The 20,049-nt window shown below is 59.3% G+C and overlaps 1 protein-coding gene across 1 annotated transcript; it reads right to left on the bottom strand.

Moving 5' to 3' along the window:
- Positions 1-1,396: 1,396 nt before the first annotated feature.
- FAM20A (FAM20A golgi associated secretory pathway pseudokinase) lies at positions 1,397-16,370 on the bottom strand. The gene is made up of 11 exons (XM_062591748.1): positions 16,063-16,370; positions 8,962-9,137; positions 8,805-8,855; positions 8,425-8,503; positions 7,712-7,804; positions 6,119-6,234; positions 5,399-5,579; positions 5,106-5,215; positions 4,693-4,774; positions 4,552-4,611; positions 1,397-2,088 (listed from the first exon to the last, which is right to left on the bottom strand). The coding sequence occupies exons 1-11, from the start codon at positions 16,368-16,370 to the stop codon at positions 1,824-1,826; spliced, it is 1,521 nt and encodes a 506-aa protein (XP_062447732.1). The 3' UTR covers positions 1,397-1,823.
- Between the last annotated feature and the right edge of the window lie 3,679 nt (positions 16,371-20,049).

Here is a 20,049-nt window from a genome sequence, read left to right as displayed (position 1 = left end):
CAAACAGATGAGCTTTTCTTTTCTTTCTTTCTTTCTTTCTTTCTTTCTTTCTTTTTTTTTTCTTTTTTTTTTTTTTTTCCCTCCTTGCTAACAGTTGTGGCTCCAGAATACTGGAAGGATCTCCTCGCTAAATAGAAATACTTCAAAGTTCCTCAAACACAAGAATGAATAGAATGGGGACCAGTGGGACCATCCTCAAATTACAACTAAAGCCTGTTCTGTAGTTTTACAGCCTGGAGACAAGTTGCCAACTTTAGAATTATTGTGACGTTAGATTAAGCTTCACTACAGTCCCATATGAAAAATGATAGTTGTGGCCAAACAAGCTCTAGTCTTTTCTTTTACGATCCAGGGACTTACTGCCAATGTTACTGAGCTCTCTTGAGGTTGGGCAAAACTCCAGCCTGCAAGAAAATGAGCCAGTGTAGATGAAGTGGTTCACTGAGAACCAGTTAACAGCTACTGCCTTCGGTTATGCGTCCTGGCAACATTTGTGCTATGGTTTTGGGATCCTCCTCAGATCTTCAGTGCTGTTGTTGGCTTTTTGTTTAACTTAAAGGTTAGTTCTGAATAAGCTTGCTGCAGATTGATTGTTCTTCTCCTTTAAGGATGATAAATTATCAACATTCTCAAATACTTTCTCTAGACTGCCAAAAAGCTTGGTGCAATAATTCTTTAACAGTTAAAGGAAAAAGCTATTAAAGAGAGCTTCAGCAATCAAATCATTCTTAACCTTTGTCCATGGGAAGAAAAGGAAAGATAAATTCAAAGATCTCTGAACTCCCACCCTCTCTTGGTCTTTAGTTCCTATTGCATCCCTTCAAAATGGACAGAGATTGTGTGTGAGATACCTAGTTCTAGTTTCCAATGGAAAAAGCTTAATTAGTTTAAGTGTTTTTAAAGCTATGAGAAGATGACCTGAGCTAGAACACCTCTCCCTTTACCAAAATATTTTCACTAGAAGTTTGTAGCTGCTTTAATGGTAATTACAGTCCCATGCCTCTCGGTGGGCTCGGGGAGGGCTTGTTTTGTTTGGAAAGAGGACTGCCCTTACAAGGTAAAAGGCAATGCATACCTGCCTTCCTCTTAAACCTAAACTGATTCTTCCACCTTAATGCAGGTAAAAAATAAAAGTGATTTCACTGTGTTGTGAGGTAGTGGGCTTTTGGGCAGCATGAATAGATCAAAGTGGAGTGGGTTGATGATTTTATGTTGGAGCAGAGACCTGGGGGAATGGACAAGTCTGGTGAACACCCTGCAGGTGCTCTTCAGTTCAACTGTGCTAATTCGATGTGCTGTTCTGTCTCAAAGTTGCAGGTGCTGCCCTTGTGAAATAAGGTTGCTCTTTCCTCACATCCACTGCCTTGATTACAGAACACAGACTTAAAGAGGAAAATACTGTTAGCATCTCTTTATTCAAGCCTCATCCTTAGATGTTGTTTGTAGGTCTTCACTAGTGAGACCAAGGTCCTGTGCAGGCTGAGTAAACCTGTGCCCATGTATTCCCTCACCCTCCCAGGGACCTGGCCAGCTACAGAACAGGAGGCCTCTGCTTTTCCACTGGAGAGCTGGTGTTCAGAGTATAAAGATCTGCCACAGTTAAACCACAACTTACCAACACACTTGGCAACCTTTCATCCCAAACACGGGAGCTTTGGTCAAGCATTCAGCATAGGAAGACAGTGTGAATCTTGACAGTCTTCCAAGATTTTTCTCCCATCTCAGTCTCTCAGGCTTTTGTAGACAGAAGTTAGCAGCTATTAAAGTTTTCCGCTTGCCTTGCAGGGGTCTTTCCTTCCTGGGAATAGCAGCTAAAGACCATTTTAACTGGTCAGCTTCACTCTGTCAGACGTGGGAACCATGGGCTGCACGGTGTCGTTGGCCACCACCTTGCTTTCTCCATACGTGTCTATGCATTTCCTCACGGCTTTGAGGATAAGCTGTAACCGTCTGTCCAAAGCCAAGAGATGGGGTTCGGTGAGGATGGGTGCCAGGCGATCCTGCAGGAGAGATTCCCTCATGACATCGCTGAGCCGGTATTCGGGCTGAGCCAGGAGCTGGAGTCGTAATAACGTCATCCTCTTTATTCTGGAAGAAAAATAGGTTAGGCATCTTCATGCAAATTTCTCACAGTATCCTAGCAGGAGCTGGCTGTCTTAGCCCCCCGGTAGGAGGGGAAGGAGGGAGGCAGAGCTGGGTGATGGTGTTTGCCAAAGAGCTTTGGAATGAAAACATGCTTTTTGGAGGAGACGAAAATGTTTGCAGAAACCTCTGGTCCTCGTTTGTTCCTCAAAACTGCAGGGTATTTGTATCATAGATTTCTGTTTCCTGAGAGAAACGTGGTAAAAATTCTCAATAACTTTTTCCTCCAAGTCTGAGATCACCCTGCAACAGTCTGTAAAACTGGGTTGTGCCCTGTTCTCAAAGACGATGCTTATGGGGCAGGGGCAGAGGGGAGGTAAAATGAAAAGGCACGTCTTAGCTGGTGATAATTGAGGAAAAATCTCCTGTTACACTCTAAGTAAAAAGAAGGGATATTTATTGGAACCGATCCAACTGTGACCTTTTCCCTTTAAGAAGTACTGATATTTAAATATTTTCCTTTGACATAAATCAGGATGAAAAGTGTCTTGAAACACTTCTGGGAACAAAACTGAGTAATTTTGATAAAATTTGTTTAATCTTCAGCAAGGAGTTTAGATTGCAGCATCTATAATATTGAAACTAATCAGCGACTTTAATTATTGCCTTTTGAATGCCGGCGACAAGGCCTTAAATCCCTGTCGGAGCTCAAGGACTGAGGTTCTGCCGCCAGAGCAGCCCTGAACTGCGGCGACAAACAGGAGCGCAGCATCCTGCTAGGCAAGGAGCGGCTCCCGGGAGCTGCCGTGGGTAAACACCAGCTGTGTTTGCTCTGATCCGAACAGCGGCGCTGCTTGGAGATGGAGAACGGGATGGTCTGACCCTGCGGGAACGGCTTATTGAACGCTGTGACAGTTGCATAAGAAATAGGCAGAACGTGGAAAGAAGGGTGAGGTGGAAACCCTTCCTCCGGCCCCTCTCTAGCCTATTTTCAGGCTTGTCTATGCTTTGTTTAGAGTTCTTGCTCTTCCAGGAGAAGGACCATCTCTTACTGCACGAGCGTATTTGTGCCGTTTGCTGCATTCAGTAATAGCGATGCTGGGCGAGGAGAGCAGCAGACTTCAACGTGTGGGACAAGGACTGGTGCAGGAGCCGTGACAGGTAGCTGGAAGTAGCAGGGCTCTTATCAGAAGACTTAAATTTGCCGGAAGCCCAAGGTAGAGAAGAACAAGCTGAACATGTTTAACAGGGAAGTGAGTAGCTCGTCGTTGAGTTTTACCACGTTTTGAGTAGTACCTGTCAGCTGGAGCTGCCTAGACTCTGCACCCATAAGTAAATAGTACGTTTACTCTCCTACATAGTAAAATCTAGGAGCCCATAAGAGCTCCTTGATTTCCTTCTGCTGCAGGATTTCATTCCTGCTGAGATGTACCTGGCTGGACTTCCTCCAGGAATAAGGAGGTGACTCCGTGGGCTGATGGACAGGGAGTCCTGCTAACCTGGAACGGCAGGCTGAAGTCTGCACCGCTGTGCTTACTTAGGGAAACGTTTTTACTTCCTTTCCTAGTGTTTTTGGATGCTTGCTTATTCCAGACGGATTGTCTGTTCTAGGAAATCAGGTTTTGTACATCTCCTTCCAGTGGACTGAGTTGCTTTTACACTGTTTTTGGCCCTGGTTGGCTTATTAAAAGGTGTGACTTGCAGGTGGTCTTCTCACTACTTTTACAAAGAGAACTAAATTAAGAACAGCTCCTGGAAGGTGGATCCAGAGGAATAGAAGGATCTGACCTGTGGGGATATTACTATTCAGATCAAATTAAGAGGCAGAGTTAATTTAAACTACACAAAATAAGAGTTCATCGGAAGGATTCACTGAGCGCCTGCAATTATAGATGAGAAGTCACACTAGGTGCAAATAACAGTTTTTAAAATTAGATCCAGTAATATAGATGTTTGGGGAGAGAGCGCAATTAACTTCCTAACGCTTAGCTGGAGCAGGAATAGCAAGGAAATAGGTTAGACATCTCCTAAAGAGAAACCACAGGGAAGAGCAGCTTTTTCCCTGTCTCTTTAATTTAACTTTCAGCTGTTGATTTACGTAAGTTAATAAAGGACTAGCCAAGATAGGGTTCAAATAGAAAAACTTATGAGCTTCTCCTTAATGCCATGAGAGGAGTAAATGTGATTAACTGTATCAAAGTTCTCCCAGGCTTTTGGATGGAGATTTGAGCTCCTTGTCAGACTTGCTCAGACAAATGGGTCTGAGAGCACCTCGTATCGACAGCCTGGGAGATGCTAGGAGACACTTCTTGGAGGATTTGATCCAACAGGCAGTGGCTCCTGGTCTGCCAGTGAAAACCTGTTCAGGGTCTTCCCAGAGCTGCCAGATGGAGCCAAGCCTGGGGGCTACGGCAGCCCCCACCAAGGAGCACGAGCGTGGCTGAGGAGGAGAGCAAAGCCGGCACTTACACGCAGCACTGGGAGAGCGGTGCCAGGATGGAGGTTTCATCGTGGGAATGTCGCCCGAACCTAGGGGGTAAGCAGAGAGCGCACAGCTTACTGCCTGCCCGCAGCCGCCCTCTCCTGCCGGGCGCCCTCTCGGAGCCTTACCCTCTGGCGTTGTCCAGGTGTAAGAGGAAGCCGTCGTCGCCAAACTTGGTGAACATCTCGTAGTGGTGACGGTCCATGTTCCCTGTTAAAGGGGCGAGAGAGAAGCAGAGTTTCTTGGCGAGTGACTGAGGAACTTTCTGACTTACTCTCTGCTTTTCTTCAGACCCACGTGAAATATTTCTTGCCTTGCTGGCAGTGTCTAAGCTGGACCCGGAGAGCTGCTGCCCTCATCCCCCGGAGCCCCATGGAGAGGGCTGGGGCGGTCATGGGGCTGCAGGGAGATGTGGTAACCTGGAGACAGCAGTCTCCCCAAACAGGCTGTGGAGCAGGAAAGACAACCCTGCTGGCAAAACCCTTTGAGAAACGTTGCGATGTGGGAGCGAAGGCCTGTGCGGAAGGACAGTCCAGCGTACCTATCAGGAAGTCGAAGATGGCCATGTCAACGATGTTGAGCAGCCGGTTGCCGTTGCTGTAGGGGTAGATCTCCCTCACGGTGTTGCAGTAGAGTGGGTTCACTTCCCACCTGCAGGAGGTGGAGGGGAAAGGGGCTGCCGTTAGCGGTGGCTGTGCCTCGGCCAAAGCGCTCCTCAGAGCCAGGCTCCCGCGTGGAGGTGGAGCAGAGGGGCAGGAGGGACGTCTCAGCCGCCTCCTTCCTGCGTGCTCCATGCGATGCAGACATGGGAATCAGCATCATTTACCCACTTACTCTTCTTTTCCATCAAACGAGTAGGACCGGATCCACGGGTTGGGGATGGAGAGGCGTGGCGCCAGGTTGAGGGATGGCAGGAAGGCGGAGAGGGACCCTTCCAGGAGGTGAGGGTTCCCGCACACCGCGTACTCCGTCTTGCACATGTACGGGCACTTGGCAAAGAAGCACACGTTGCTGGCTGGGAGGAGAACGGGGGGAGGAAGCATGGTCTGTGGGAGGGGGCAACAGCTCTGCCCAGTGTTGCCAGTCCTGTACTGGCCACAGTCCTGACCATGGTCCCAGCCCAGTGGATGCTCTGGAGCAGAGGCTCCCCCGTTTCGAGGGTGGCGTGGTCTGACCTCTTCCCCATTATGGGGTGGTGACTGCATTTGTTGGGTGACCAAAATAGTTTTCTTTTCCTTCCGTGATGTAACCACATAATGGAGGTGAAACTGCCAGATCGCGGTGGATACCTAGATTTTGGTCGATGGACAGGGCTGGACACACGCGAAAGTTTAGGAAAAGAGGGCAGATGAGTACTTATGGCGGACACTTCCAGATGGAGGCTACGAGATGGGTGCATCTGCTGTGACAGTGTCTTTGTGCATCTGTTTCTACCAGGAATTTCATTTCTACACGTCACCACAAGCTCTGCCTGCCCCTTTCCCACCTGAGACTGCTCCGCTGTGGGCCAGCACATCTGGAGCCCCCGCTCGCAGCAGCCCGGTGCTCACCTACCTGGGGAGACGAAGAAGACGCTCTGCAGGATTTCGTTCCTGGTGACCTCCAGGATCTCCTTGGTGACATTGATCAACCTTCCAACGGTGGGGGGGACCCGCCGGAAATCCAGGATCCTGCACGAAAGGGAAAGCTGCTCACAGGCCTGCAGTGCAGAAGGACATTGTCCTTTTCAATTGCAAACCATGGGCCTTTTTTCTCCCCTTCTGTTTGCACCCAAGTAGAATTTCCCCCCCCACCAGGCTTCTTTCTAGCAGATAGCCCGGGATCCTTCCCCCTCTGGACCAAAAAGACGCTAAGTTTGGATTTTGGTAATTCAGCAGCTGCCTCTTGGAAGAATCTGGGTGATGTTCTCCAGGATTTGTCTTCTCTCTGGGCAGTTGCTCCTGTGTCCTTGCATCCTAGCTGAGTCCTCCAGGAGGGAGAGCTGCCCTGCGGGCCCTCGCGCAATGGCTGTTTGACGCTTGGCACTGGGACAGGGGGAGGTAAGGGGAGATCGCCCCCACCTGCAGGCATGGATTCCCAGGGGATTCATCTCAAATACTTCTTAAAAAATCAGGGCCTGGGGCGGGAAGATGTTCGTGCCAAGGAATGGAAAGCAGCTGCTGATTACTGAGCTGGTAATACCGGGTGAAGCAGCTCTGCTCCTTGGGAAACGCACTCCGCTGCCGAGAATCAGGCACAGAAGACTGGATTGAGCCTGTTACTTATTGAGCAATGTTTAAAGATAAAAAATAATCATTTGTTTGCATCTAGCATCTTTTGGCTTTTAAAACTGTGAAGTGCTTCAGAAAAGTGGTCAGGCCTCAGCTGCCAGCTGGTGAAGCTGGGGCGGGGGGAGGCAAACTGACCAAGCCCCGGGGCGAGTGGGTCGACCAGGGTCTCACCGCGGTGATTCAGGGGCAGAGGTGGAAACCGAGTTCAGCTCTCCTCACTGCCTTGTTCAGAGTCTGAGCTACATCACTTCAGTCTCTTCATCACCTACGACAGGTCTGGGATATGGGTGTAAAACCCCTGTTCTTCATCACTAGTACCATTACCAGGCATCGCTTCCCCTGGATACACAACAGTCTTCCGGCAGAGGGGAGCAAGGCTGCTGCAGTCCTCTTCTAAACGGGGGTATTTTGTATTTCATTAAATACAGATACTGCTGGGAAGATGTGCCAGGTTAATTGCTCGTTAACTGAGGGCTTGAAGCTGCATAACTGCAGTTTATCTCGATCCAGAACAGGCCACGATGGCTGTGCTGTGCTATGTGAACCTCCCTGGGACAGGATGGAGGCTGCAATTAAGACTTGGCTTTGCAGATCAGTGCGTGGGAGAGACCAAGCGCCTGGGGCTGCGTGACAGCCTGGCAAAGTCCTGCCCTGGCTGCAGCCTGGAGGTCATCTTCCAGCCTGTTTTTCTACAGAGACCAAGGCAAAGCTTGGTGCAAATAACCTATCAGCTCCCAAAATGCCATTGCAAAGCAGTTGCGTGCTTGAGGCCAAGCAGCTCTGCAGGGCCCAGCCCCACTTTTCTCATGCCGCGGCTCTCCGTGGGGCAGGGAGGACCGGTCCCGGGAAGCTGCCAGCACTGCGGCAGGCCCCATACCTGTCCAGGTGAAAGGCGGCTATCTCCGCGTTGTGCCTCTGGAAGTCCACGAAGTAGAAGAAGTCCTCGGGAGTCTCCTCCTCTCGTTTCTGCCTGCGAGAGACGGCGCCCGGGGTCACTGCGCAGCCACCTGCACCTTCCGTGCCCAAGCGCGCGGGTGCAATCTGCAGGCCGCCGCGTACGTAGCGGGGAGCGCCCGGACCTCTGCGGGCCCCCCCTGCTCAGCTGAGCAAGGGAGAACTTTGTTTTACCTGCCGGCCTTGTTGGAGACCAGGCAGATGCGGACAAAAAACAACAGTTTTCAGGACATAGACAACGGGAACCGGCTTTTTTCTGGCTCGGGAAGCAGTTGCACTCGACACGGTGCAAACTGCCTTGCCGCGGAATGGGAAGAAATCTGGGCGGGAATGAGCGTGAAGGCTCCCAAAGTGCTTCAAAGAAACGCAGAAGCCGTGTAAAGCCCGTGTTTGGGGTGGCCTGGGCTCGTAGCTATCGAAATTGGAAATACGCGGGGGTATCCAAAGAGAAATAAGGTGAAACAGAGTGTGTTGGGGGGAAAAAGGAAGAAATACGCAGGCCTTAGCCACACTGCGTCCAGCATGCGGGAAACTGGGAGATCTTCCGCGTCGGTAAGCGGCGTGGGAACACCGGCTTTCATCCGCGCAGAACCAACCGGCGCTTTTTGAAGCCGCAGCTCGGCCGCTCTCGCCTACCTCATGGGTTTGAACATGGCTTTGCCGAAGTCCTGGAGCCTGAGGACCAGCTTCAGGTGGACGCCGCTGGGCTTCACGACTGCCGGAGGAGACGGGGCCGTCGGCTGCCTGCAGGAGCCGGGCGCCCGAGGAGCCGCTTCCTCGCCGCCTCCTCCCTCCCCGGCTCCTCCTCGCTGCCTCTGCTGCCCTTACTCGTACTCCTGCTTCCTTTTGCCCCCGTCCCGGCCTCTGCAGGGCACGTTTTACCCCCCCCCCCCCCCCGAACGGGCTCAGATCGGAGGAGGGAGCTGGCAGCGCTGTCGCCCGTGGCGTCAGGGCGAATCCTTTCCCCCTCCGGAAAGGCAAAACCTGTCGGGCAGGGACCGGGGCCGCTCACTCACTCTGGGCGCAGTCGCAAGCCCCCAGCAGAGCCTTCTCGTCCTGGCTGTAGTCTGCAAGGACGGGAGGAGCCGTGAGGGAAAACGGGGCCGTATTCCCGGCTTTTTTTCCCCCCCCCCCACCACCACCTCCAACCCCGCGCCGGCCGAGGGGGCTCACCCGCGCTGACGGTGCTCAGGGCCTGCATGTCGCGGAGGAGCCGGCCGACGGCGGGGCTGCCGCGGGGGTAGAGCCCGTCGCGGCTGATGCCCAGGTGGAACTGGAGCCAGCTGGCGTCCGGCCGGAGCTGCGGCGCCGCTGTCACGTTGAGCCCCCCGCGGCGCAGCCCGCGCCTCCTGCAAGAGCGAGCGGCGCGGCGTGAGCGCGCCCGCCGGGACGCCGGCCCCGCGGAGCCGCCCGCCGCCGCCGCCAGAGGAGGAGGAGGAGGAGGACGGGCTGGGGGGGCTCGCGCCTCGGTTTCCCATGGACATCCTGCCCCGGATGCGCACCGCCGGCGTTCGCCAGGCTCCCGCTCGAACGCACGTGCGTGGGAGCTGCCCCGTGAAGAAGGGGAAACCGCCCCGAAGAGCTGTTCTCGGCTCTCCTGGGGTTTCGAGCCGCGCAGAGCGGCAGCGTCTCGAAGGGGGTTTGCCTCTGCCCCCGCTGCTCCGTTGGCACTTTGCTAGGCCGCTTTGGCACGGGAAAATGGGAAGAGCCAGCGGGGAGGCGTGTGGGAGCCGGCCACGTCTGACTCCACTGCTCCATCCCCACCGGCGGGGAGGAGAGGAGCTGCCGGGAGTGTGAGCATCCCCACGGGAGTGCAAGCATCCCTGTGGGAGCATGAGCATCCCCACGGGAGCATGAGCATCCCCACGGGAGCGCAAGCATCCCTGTGGGAGCATGAGCATCCCCACGGGAGCATGAACATCCCCGTGGGAGCATGAGCATCCCCACAGAAGCATGAACTTCCCCGTGGGAGCACAAGCATCCCCACGGGAGTGCGAGCATCCCCGTGGGAGCATGAACATCCCCGTGGGAGCACTTCCACTGCTTTCATCAGGGGGCAACAGCAAAACTCGCAGGAAACCGCCCGCGAGGCGCTGGCCGGGGCGGCGCGCGGGACCTGCTCCCCGATGGCAGCAAGAGCCCGGCCGCTCGCGCGCCCTGCACGAGCCGGGGGGAGCCGGCGCCGCGCTCCTCCGAGCAGGAGCATCGCAGCTGCAGCCCCTGCGCAAGCAAAGCCTCGAGGACCCCGTGCTGCGGCCGCCCCGCCGCGGGGCTTGTCCCTAGCTCCATCCCCAGGAGGAGCGCGCGCGGCTCGGAGGGAAGGAGGAAGGGCGAGGAGGAGTCGGCGCTCGCGGCCGGCCGGCCGGGTTAGACCGCGACGCCGGCGGCACAGGAGGAGCCGGGCTGTTGCACGGATTAAGCGCTCCCGGAGGGGCAGGGCTCCAGGAGGAGCCTGCGCTGCAGCGTCGGTGCCGGCACCGCCGGGGGAACAACGGCGTCTTGTCCGAGCACCGCGGCCTCGGCTGCTTTTAGAGCCGGCGCTCGCGGCTCCGGAGACGGTCCAGCCCTGCTGGTTCCTCCTGCAGCTTGAGCTCCCGGACAGCAGAACCGGCAGATTAGGGAACTCGTTAAGCTAGGCTCCTAAACGACCCTGGTCTTGGATCCAGCAAACAGGGACACCGCAGGGCGATCCGGCGGCGTCCCGGGCGTGACCTTGAAAATCAAGGCTGAACGTCAGGACGTGGCGCTTCCCGGCCCGGCGGAGCCGCACGTGGCTCCCCGTGGCCACCGCGGAAACGAGGAAGCCTCCAGAGCCGATTAGCGTTTCGCTCCTGAGCAAAACACCCCCCGCTCGGAGCCGAACTTGGCCGCGCCGCCGCAGAAAGGTTGCGTGCGCAACGGCAGAGCCGGAGCGCGGTGACCCGGCGCCCGGCCGAGCGCGGGGCAGAGTCCGCGGCAGAGGGAAAACGAAGCTCAGTTTGCTCTGAAAGCGCCGACACGGATGAGCGGAGGAAAACGCCGAGTGGTTCATTAACCAAGCCGGGCGCCGGCTGGCTGCCGTTTCCCCAGGCAAATACGTCCCGGGGCATCAGAGAGAGCCGGCGGCCGCCCCGCTCCTCGGCCGCCCCGCGCCGGGGGCCCGGCCGCGGCGGGCGGCCGCAGCTCCGGCTTCGCTGGCTCTTTGCTCCGCCGCTCGGCGCCGCGGGAAGGCGCCCGGTTGCCGGCGGTTTTTCCCGTCGCCCGTCTCCACCCTCCCACCCGACGGCAGGGGAGGGAGGGGACCCCGGCGGCAGCGTTTTGGGAGGGGGGCGAAGCCTAGGGAAGGGGGGGGGGGCACGCGGCAGGTCCCCTCGGAGACTTTCCCCGAGAGAAGCTGCCCAAATACGTTACCATATTTGCTCTCCCGTTTCCCACGCGCCGAGGCTGTCCCCCCCCAACACGTGGCAGCGAGCAATAGATTACTGATGGGGAAAAAATGCGGCTGTTACGCAAGGAAGGCCGGGCCGGCGGGGCCGGCGGGGCCGGCGCGGCCGCGGCGTGGGGCGCTGCCGCCGGCCCTCAGGCGAGGGCTGCCCACCCAGCGGGCCACTCGCACGCCTTTAAACCCGAAATACAGCCGGCTCGGCCCCCCCTGCCCCTTCCGGCTCCCCAAATAGCTCCCTGTAAAACCAGAGCTCTGCAAAATACATAATTATATAGAAATCACGTTCATTTATAACCTGCTATAAATAGCCCCAGGGCTGTCCCAGCTTTCTGCTCAGGCAGCTCACGGCTCACGCGTTACGGAGGGGCCGGGGGCTGCGCCGAGGGCAGGGCGCGGGGTGACGCGCGTGTCCGAGCGCCGCCGCGCCAGCGGCCGGGAGCTGCCTGCTGCGAAGGTCAGCTGTGGCAGTGCTGCGGACAGGGACGCTGCACAACGCCGCTGCCCTGCACAACGCCGCAGCCTTGCACGACGCCGCAGCCCTGCACGGCCGAGCAGCCCTGCACAACACTGCAGCCCTGCACGGTGCCGCAGCCTTGTACAACGTCGCAGCCTTGTACGACGCCGCAGCCCTGCACGGCCGAGCAGCCCTGCACAACACTGCAGCCCTGCACGGCGCCGCAGCCTTGCACAACGCCACAGCCCTGCATGGTGCCGCAGCCCTGCACGGTGCCGCAGCCCTGCACGGCGCCACAGCCTTGCACGGCCGAGCAGCCTTGCACAGTGCCGCAGCCTTGCACAACGCCACAGCCCTGCACGGTGCCACAGCCCTGCACAGTGCTGCAGCCTTGCACGGCCGAGCAGCCTTGCACAGTGCCGCAGCCTTGCACAACGCCACAGCCCTGCATGGTGCCACAGCCCTGCACAGTGCTGCAGCCTTGCATGGCCAAGCAGCCTTGCACAGTGCCGCAGCCTTGCACAACGCCACAGCCCTGCATGGTGCCACAGCCCTGCACAGTGCCGCAGCCTTGCACGGCCGAGCAGCCTTGCACAACACTGCAGCCCTGCACCTTGCCGCAGCCCTGCACGGCCAAGCAGCCCTGCGCTTTGCCGCAGCCTTGCATGATGCCACAGCCTTGTGCGACTGAGCAGCCCTGCACAGCGCCGCAGCCTTGTACGGCTGAGCAGCCTTGCACGGCGCTGCAGCCCTGCACGGCGCCACAGCCCTGCCCCAGCACGCCTGGAGCAGGCGGACGGGTGACGTGGCACGGGGAAGGCCGGCCAGCAGCAGTTGCAGGCAGGGCCTTCCCGCAGCAAGGCGGCCGCCGGGAGCTGTGAAATGCTCCGCGGCTTTGGCACAGGCCTGAGTCTCCTGCGCTTTTCCCCTTCGTTTCTCTCTGTGCAAAAGGAGCGCGGGGTTGCTGGGGCTCTTCGGCAGGGGAAGGGTCACCAGGGGGTTCCTGCTGCACCCTGCCTGGCACTGAACAGGTTACACATCAGGGTTTGGGGTTTTGAAGCTGCTCCTCTAAGGATTAAAACAAGTTTGGAGGTTTTGAGGGCTTTTTTTCCTGGTTTTGGAGAGATATGGATGTCTGTTGTTTTTTCCTCCCTGCATCCCCATTAGTCTCTCCAGCTGGTTTTACATCCTGCAATCAAATTCCTGTTCCCAGCTGAAGTGCCAGGGAAAAGAAACGTGAGGGGCCACAGCCAGCACGCGGCGCGGGCCGGGGAGCGCTGCCAGGAGGTGCCATGCGCATTGCTGGGCTCCCGCTCCGTACGCACCCAAAACGTGCCATGTCCCGGGGCCGCTCTGTGATCTGGTGGAGAGTTCCCAGCATTTGCAGTCCAATTTTTACTTCCATCTGGCCACCAAAACGAAGGCGATCATGCCGTGATGTTGGTAGAGGATTACGCTACGGCTTGTTCTGCTCAAGCCACTATGAAAAATGTTTTGCTGTCGGTCAGATTTGTGCACGGTGCAGGGGACGCGTGTTACGCAGCGCTTCCGATGAGCCGGGCTCCCGGTGACAAAAGTTCTCCTGCGCCCGGTGCGAAGCACGGTCCCGAGCGCCACGCCGGCTCCGGGCAGCGCCTCCTGGTCGCGTGCTCCGCTCGCGGCGCGGCGGAGGGACGGGCTGATCCGGCCTGAGCGCGCCCGCTGAAGGCCTTCGCTGTTGGCCAGCGCCGCGTGGGTTATTTCAAGGCGGCCGAGGAATAAGCGATACGCTGCCTCCCCCTTCCCCAAGGCGCAAAGCTGAAGCCAAGCAAGGGCAAGCGCCACCGCGGATTTCCTCCTCACCGCGGATTTCCTCCTCCCCGCGTAGCAGCTAAACCTCGGGGCACAAGGCGCCGCGCCGCAGCGTCCTCGTTGCGAGCAGCGCATCTGAGCAAAGCAGCAAACCGGCGGAGGCGAATGCAGACGTCCTGCCGAGCAGCGGGGCTCTGCCGCAGGCCCGGCCGGGGCCGGCGCCGGCGCCGCTGTCAGCGCTCGGCGCTTAGCGCTCGGCGCTGCTGCTGGCACTTGGACGTCGTCGAACAAGCTCTGATTCTGCCCGGAGCCCCGCGCCTGCTTGGGGGCCACCCGCCCCTCCGAAACCCTAACACGCGCAGCAGGCGCTGCTCAGCTCCGAGCGGGTGCAAGCGCCCCACGGCGCCCCGCGGGCGACCGCGGCACCTCGGCAGATCGGACCGCGAGCCCCACATCCCCTCGTCGCCAGGCTGGTGTTCAACCCGAGACGCCAACTCGGAGCCCCCGGCTCGGGTCAGCTGCTCGTACAGCAAGGTACCGGCCCAGCTGAGGTCAGTCCTGAAGCAAATTCCAGGTCGATCGCGGCCTGCAGGAACGCCGGCATTGCCCGACAGCGCGGAAATGCGCCTCGCTTAGCCTTAACCGTGTTCATCTGGCTTTTACTGGGAGTGCGTTTCTAAGGAAGGTTTCAACCTCCTTCAGCCGGACCCTCCCCCGAGACGAGAGCCTCCTGGGGTGGCCCCTAGCATGGGCACTGCAGTTGAGTGTATGGGACGGCTCCAGGCCCGAGGGACCTGCTCCAGCCACAGGGATAACGCTCCAGTTCCTTCAGTTGTCTCTTCCCACTGCCTCCTACCACGAATCACGAGCAAAACCAGGACTGGATGATTCCAATAAAAACAAGAGGAATAAACCTATCAACTCAAGTGGTAGGTTGAGTCTAGCTTGCTTAACTAGGAAAAGAAGCAAACGTGATTGATTCCTGCCTTGAGCAGCGCCAGAGCAGCAGGAGGAACACGTGCTGTGTCTCCTGGCGGCCTCTGTCTCGTCGTCTCTCCTCCCTCTTCCTCCTCCTTTCCAGCCCTTGCTGCTGCTCCGCCACCCTCAGCCTTTCCGTAGGTGCTCCCCAGGGTTCAGGCTCCTGATGGGTTCCTCCCCCTGCCTTGCTTCGGTGTCACTTTTTGAAAGCCTGCCCAGACGCCTTTTTGCAGTTCTTCTCCTGGGAGGGAAGCGGGCCCATGCGCTCTTGCTGCGACAGCCCGTGGGTGGCTGGGGAAGCGGGGACCGTGTTTGACAGTGGCCTAGAAAACAAATCTGGGCAGCAGAGAAGTGCTGAAGCTGCAGGGCCTGGGAAAGCAGCAGCTTCTGTTGTCATCTGAGCGTGGGATTGGGGTCTGGTGGGACGCTGGGGGAGAGGAGCAAGACGTGACCAGGGGTTGTCACCCCAGGGGTCAAAGAGCTGCCACACGGGGTGTTTCTGCAGAGAGAAGGAGCCGCTGGTGGCTCCTGCCCTGCTCCGGCTCCCTTGCTGCAGCACGGTCGCTTGCTCCCCGCTCGCCGCAGACCCGTGCGGCGGCCGCGCTCGCTCCAGCGGCACCGCAGACCCGCACGTGGCCTTGCCCGCGGTCCGAGTTTGCGCCACGCTTGGCCGGGCTCCGTCGCTGCTGTTGGACCGGCGACGCGCGGCGCGGCCGCAGCGCCTCTCTCCGGGAGTTGGCAGCATGCATTTGCTTTCGGCTGCCGGCGGGTGGCTGCCCCGGGACCCTCCCCCCCCCCCCGCTTGCAGCCCGCCATGTGCGACCCCCGTCTCGAGCGCGCGCGCGCGCGCGGGGAGGTTTGCAAAGGTGCCGGGCACGGGCCACGGGCCACGGAGCGCTTCGGCCAGGCGACGCGCGGAGCTGATGCCCGTCGTCCCCTCCGCGCGGTGGGGGGCCGTGGGAGGGCTCCCGCTCCCCCCCCCTTCCCTGGGGCTGACGGAGCAAAGCCTGCCCTGGGGGGTCTTGCAAGGGGATGTGCCGGGAGGGGGGTCTGGGAAGCAGGGGGAGCCCGGGAAAGGGGCTCCCAAAGGGGCTGTTTGGGGGGGCACCTAGGAACAGGGTGTCCAGGAAGGGGCCCAGGCGGGTGCCCGGCAAGGGGTGCTCTGGAGGGGGTGCCTGGGGGGTGCGGGAAGGTGCCGGAGGGGTGCCCGGGGCGGGGGGATGCTCGGGGGCTGGGGCTGCCCTGGAGTGGTGCTTGAGGAGGGGGTGCCAGGGCCTGGCCGGGGGGGTGCAGAGGGTGCCGGAAGGGTGCCCAGGAGGGGGTGCCCTGGGGAGAGGGTGCTCGGGGGGGGGGGGGTTTCCCGGGGAGGGTTCCCAGGAGGGGGTGTCCAGGGGGATGCCCGAGGGGGTTCCCAGGGGATGCCCGGGAGGGGGGCGCCGGGGGGCTCCCGGGGGGGGTTCCCAGGGGATGCCCGGGAGGGGGGCGCCGGGGGGTTCCCGGAGGGGTTCCCGGGGGATGCCCGGGAGGGGGGCGCCCGGGGGGTTCCCGAGGGGGTTCCCGGGGGATACCCGGGAGGGGGGCGCCGGGGGGGTTCCCGCGGGGAGGGTTGCGGGGCGGCGGGACGCACCTGCTCCAGCGGGCCGCCTTGCGCCGGTAGTAGCGCAGCGCTTCGCGGGCGCCCAGCAGCGGCTCGGCGGGGCCCCGCGGCGCCGGCGCCCGGTACAGCGGGTGGGCGAAGAGGCGCCGCAGCGCGGAGGCGGCGCGGGCGCGGGGCGGCGGCGCGGGGGGGCCGCGGCGGCGGCAGGGGCAGCCCGGGGCGCGGGGCGCCGCCAGCTCCCGCCGCGCCCGCGGCCAGAGGTGGAAGTAGAGGTCGGCGGCGAGCAGCGCGCCGAGCAGCAGCAGCAGCGCGGGCCGGTCGCGGCGCGGCCCCGGCATGGCGAGCGGGCGCCGGGCGCCCCGGGCCGAGCCGGGCCGGGCCGGGCCGGGCAGCGCCGCAGCGGCGGAGCCGCCGCAGCGGCGGGGCGGCACCGGGGCACGGCGCGGAGCCGGGCCGGGCGGAGCGGGCGGCGGGGCGGGGGCTGCGGGGCGGCGGGCAGGGCGCGCGGGGCCGCGCCGGGGGGATCGGGGCGAGGACGGCGCGGAGCCCGCGGAGCAGCTCCCGGGCTGGCGCGGGGCAGCGGCAGCCGCGGAGGCGGCGCGGGGCGAGCGCACCCGCCATGGGGAGCGGGGTTAGGGAGGAGGGACCGGGCATGGGGAGCCGGGGATGGGGAGGAGGGAGCGGAGGTGGGGAGCGGGGACGGGGCAGCTGGGGCAGCAGGAACGGGGACGGGGAACCGGGGATGCGGAGCGGGGCGGGGGGGGGCCGGGACCGGGCGATGGAGACCGGGGCCGGGGGTCCCGCAGCCGCCGGGCCGCGGCTCTGCCGCGCTCCCCCGCGCCGCCCCCTGCGCGGGAAAGCGGTGGCTGCGGGGCACCCGGGGGGGGGGGGGAGGAGTGTGGGGGGAGCAGGGCGGGCTGCCCCCTCGCTCCTGGGTGCCCAGGGCGCCCCGAGGGCCTCTCCCGAGCTGCCTTCGGAGCCGGCGGAGGGTCGGCGCCGGGGCTCCGGCAGACGGCTCGGGGCTCGCCAGACCCCCCGGGAGCTGGAGCGATGGTGCCTGGCTGCGCCCGGGGGTCTGCGTGCAGGCCCGGGGCTGGCGTGTCCTCCAGGCTCCGCTTTTACTTTTCACCAAATAGAAAAGTTAGGGACCCCCCTCCCCGGACCCACGCCGCGGTTTGCTCTGAGGCGTCGGGGAGGTGCACGGTGGGCCGGGGACCCCGCGGAGGAGTGTGGCTGCGAGCGGCACAGAGGTCCCGGCCGGGACCGGGGTGGGAAGCACCGGGCCAAGGGAGTGAGACGGAGGCGAAACTGGCTGCAAACAAAGGGAGCGTGACGAGACTGGCTCCGGCGCTGCGGAAGGGAGAACAAAAAATAAACTGCAGAAAGAGGGAAAAGTCAATTATGCTTTTAGCTGGCTGGAGCAGAGTTGAGTTTTGCTTGCAGCACCGTGAAGGGAGGCTGTGGCATGTGCTGGGATCAGGCTTTTGGGGCAGTGCAAATGGACCTCAGTGGAGCTGTCGGCTGGGAATGCGTCCCAGGGGCTGTGACCCTCCTTTGGCCATGGGGGGAGAGAAGAGGGTCCAGTGGGCTGGGTTGTGCCTGGCGCTGGAGTCAGCGCAGGGGAGGGGAGATGCAAAATGGGGGTCTGAAGGACGCTCGGGCACATCGGTCCTTCAATACACTGTGGCCAGAGCATGATCTCCAGCAGAGCCGGAGAGGAGCAGTGAGTTGCTTCTCTAGCCCCCCCCCCCCCCCCCCCCCGCTTTCTTTTGGAAGGGTGGGGGGCTATTTGATGCTCTCGTTCTGAAATACAGTTTCAAAACTACCCTGCTCCATCTTTTGCTATTTGAAGAGTTTAAGTTTTAAGATTTTGGGGGAGGGGAAGTGCCAGAAGTCTTTTTTTCCCCCCTATAATGCCAAGTTTTATGTATTTTTCATAGTATGTGAAAAAATCAAAGGTGTGAACTGGGGATGAAAGCGCTCTTCATGAAAGTGAGGGTTGGCTGGTGCTTCTAAGGGCTGGCTGAGGGGCAAGCAAGGACTTGTGAGAGCACCTGGTCTGCTCCCCACCGCGCTCTGCTTCTCCTGCTCGGAGACCACCAGCTGTGCCTGCAGTTTTGTGCCCTTTTGGGACAAAGTTGGAATAATAATTGCACTGGGATTAAATTATGCTCTAAACTAGACATGACCTGAGGTATCTAAAGCCAAATTTTTAGGGCTTTTCCTGTATTTGGAAGGTTGCTCTCCTTTTCCAGGACTGCCTCTGCTGCCTGCGGGTTTGGGGAGCCCTGGGGGAGCAGGGGCTCTGCACCACGGTGCTGGGTCAGGCTCTGCAGGATGGGAAGGGCTCAGCTGCTGACGGCATGCTTTATTGCCGACCCTCATGATACCAAAGGAGAGAAGAAGCTTTCAGGATATAAAGTTTGGGGGAAAGGGTTAATTATGGAAGTTTCTCCAGCTCTCTGGCCACATTAGAAGTGGCTGCTTAGGAGAGCAACGGGGCAGCAGGCGCTTGCAGCGCCTGGGCGCCGTGGGAGGAAGCCAAGGTCTTCAGACCTCTGAAGGGCCAGGGCACTTGGCAGTTGCCTGAAACCAGTCATAATATCCCCACTGTAATGAGCTGTGGCTAACAATAGGATTCCTTCCTTCCCTCCTTTTTTCTTTCTTTTTTTCTCTTTTTATTCCTTTTTTTTTCCTTTTTTTTTCTTTTTTCTTATTTTAAATGAGATTAGCCAGCTGAAGTTCACAAAATCTAGAATTCAATAAACCGGAATGAATCTCCATGAGCAAACCCTGGTTGGTGGATCTGGGACCTTTAAAAGCCACTCATTGCCCTGCTTTAAACTAAAGAGCAACTTTTGACAAATGCACCATCAGAACTGCCTAATACTTGCTCCACTCCTAATCCTTGCTGAGCTGTTGCCCAACTGCTAATCGCTCCTAGCGACCATCATTAAATCTTTCCATGTTTGCAACACTAATTCTAAACAATTGCATCAGGAGAAAAACATTAGCTGGGTCTATGCCTTTGTGCTGCTTGTATGCTCCACAGGAAGATCATTTAGTTTTTAATGAGACTAATTAAAAAGAAACAAAAAATAATACATCCATCCCATTAATGTATAATAAATCGAAACACTACTGCCCTTCCCAAAGCGTTGGTTACTACCAGCTCCTAACACCGCGGAATGCGAAATTATTCTTGTTATTATTTAAAACATTTCACCAATGCGCTCGTAATACCAGATTACCTGGATTTTGCCTGCGCGGCCTTCAGCTCGGCATCGCCTTCCCACTCGGCCCTAAAGCCCAGGCGCCGCGGTGAGGGCTCGAGCCGCAGCGGGTCGCCGGCCCCCGGCAGCACGCGGCCGCTCACTGCGGCAGCACGGCCCCGGCACGTGGAGCGTGGTGGGAGACCGCGGAGCCGACGGGAGGATACGGCAGCGGGTACCGTTTCCTCCCAGATTTCAAAGAGACCGGAGCGCTTCTTGTCTGTTAATATCTTAAATTCTCCGCTGTCCGTCACAGCTTTTTTGCTTGCTTTCTTTTTTAACTAGTTTTAACTAGTAGTGCTTCACGCTGAGCACAGGGCTATCCCTGCTGCCTTTGCTGGGGCTGCTCAGGCTGCTTCCGTTCGTGCCGCTGTGCTGTTTTGGGAATATTTTCCCTGTTAGTCCAGGTCAAAACCCCTTTAAAAGGGGAGGACGCGCCTCGGCGCTCGGAGCAGACCCCCCGCCACCCCGGCGCCTCCGGTGCCCGTTCGGACCGGGGGCTCCCGCTCTCTGTCCTTTCTCTCCTGGTCACTGAGTCTTCAGCAGAAGCTGCTTTCTTGGCCGCCGGAGCGATGCTCCGGGCAGAGGCAGCTCTTTTGCCGTGGGGCTCCAAGGCAGGGACGGAGAAGCACCGGCTGCGTCCCCGAGAGCCCTGTGAGCAAGGGCCGAGGTCCCGGGCGTGCAGGTAAGCACCCGTCTCCAGCCTGAATCTTAGAAGTGCTCATTCAAGTACACTGAAACAAGG

This window comes from Rhea pennata, chromosome 19 (assembly GCF_028389875.1).
Source record: "Rhea pennata isolate bPtePen1 chromosome 19, bPtePen1.pri, whole genome shotgun sequence".
NCBI lineage: Eukaryota > Metazoa > Chordata > Aves > Rheiformes > Rheidae > Rhea > Rhea pennata.
The sequence above is the reverse complement of the archived record's forward strand: the minus strand, read 5'-3'. Positions and strand labels throughout refer to the sequence as shown.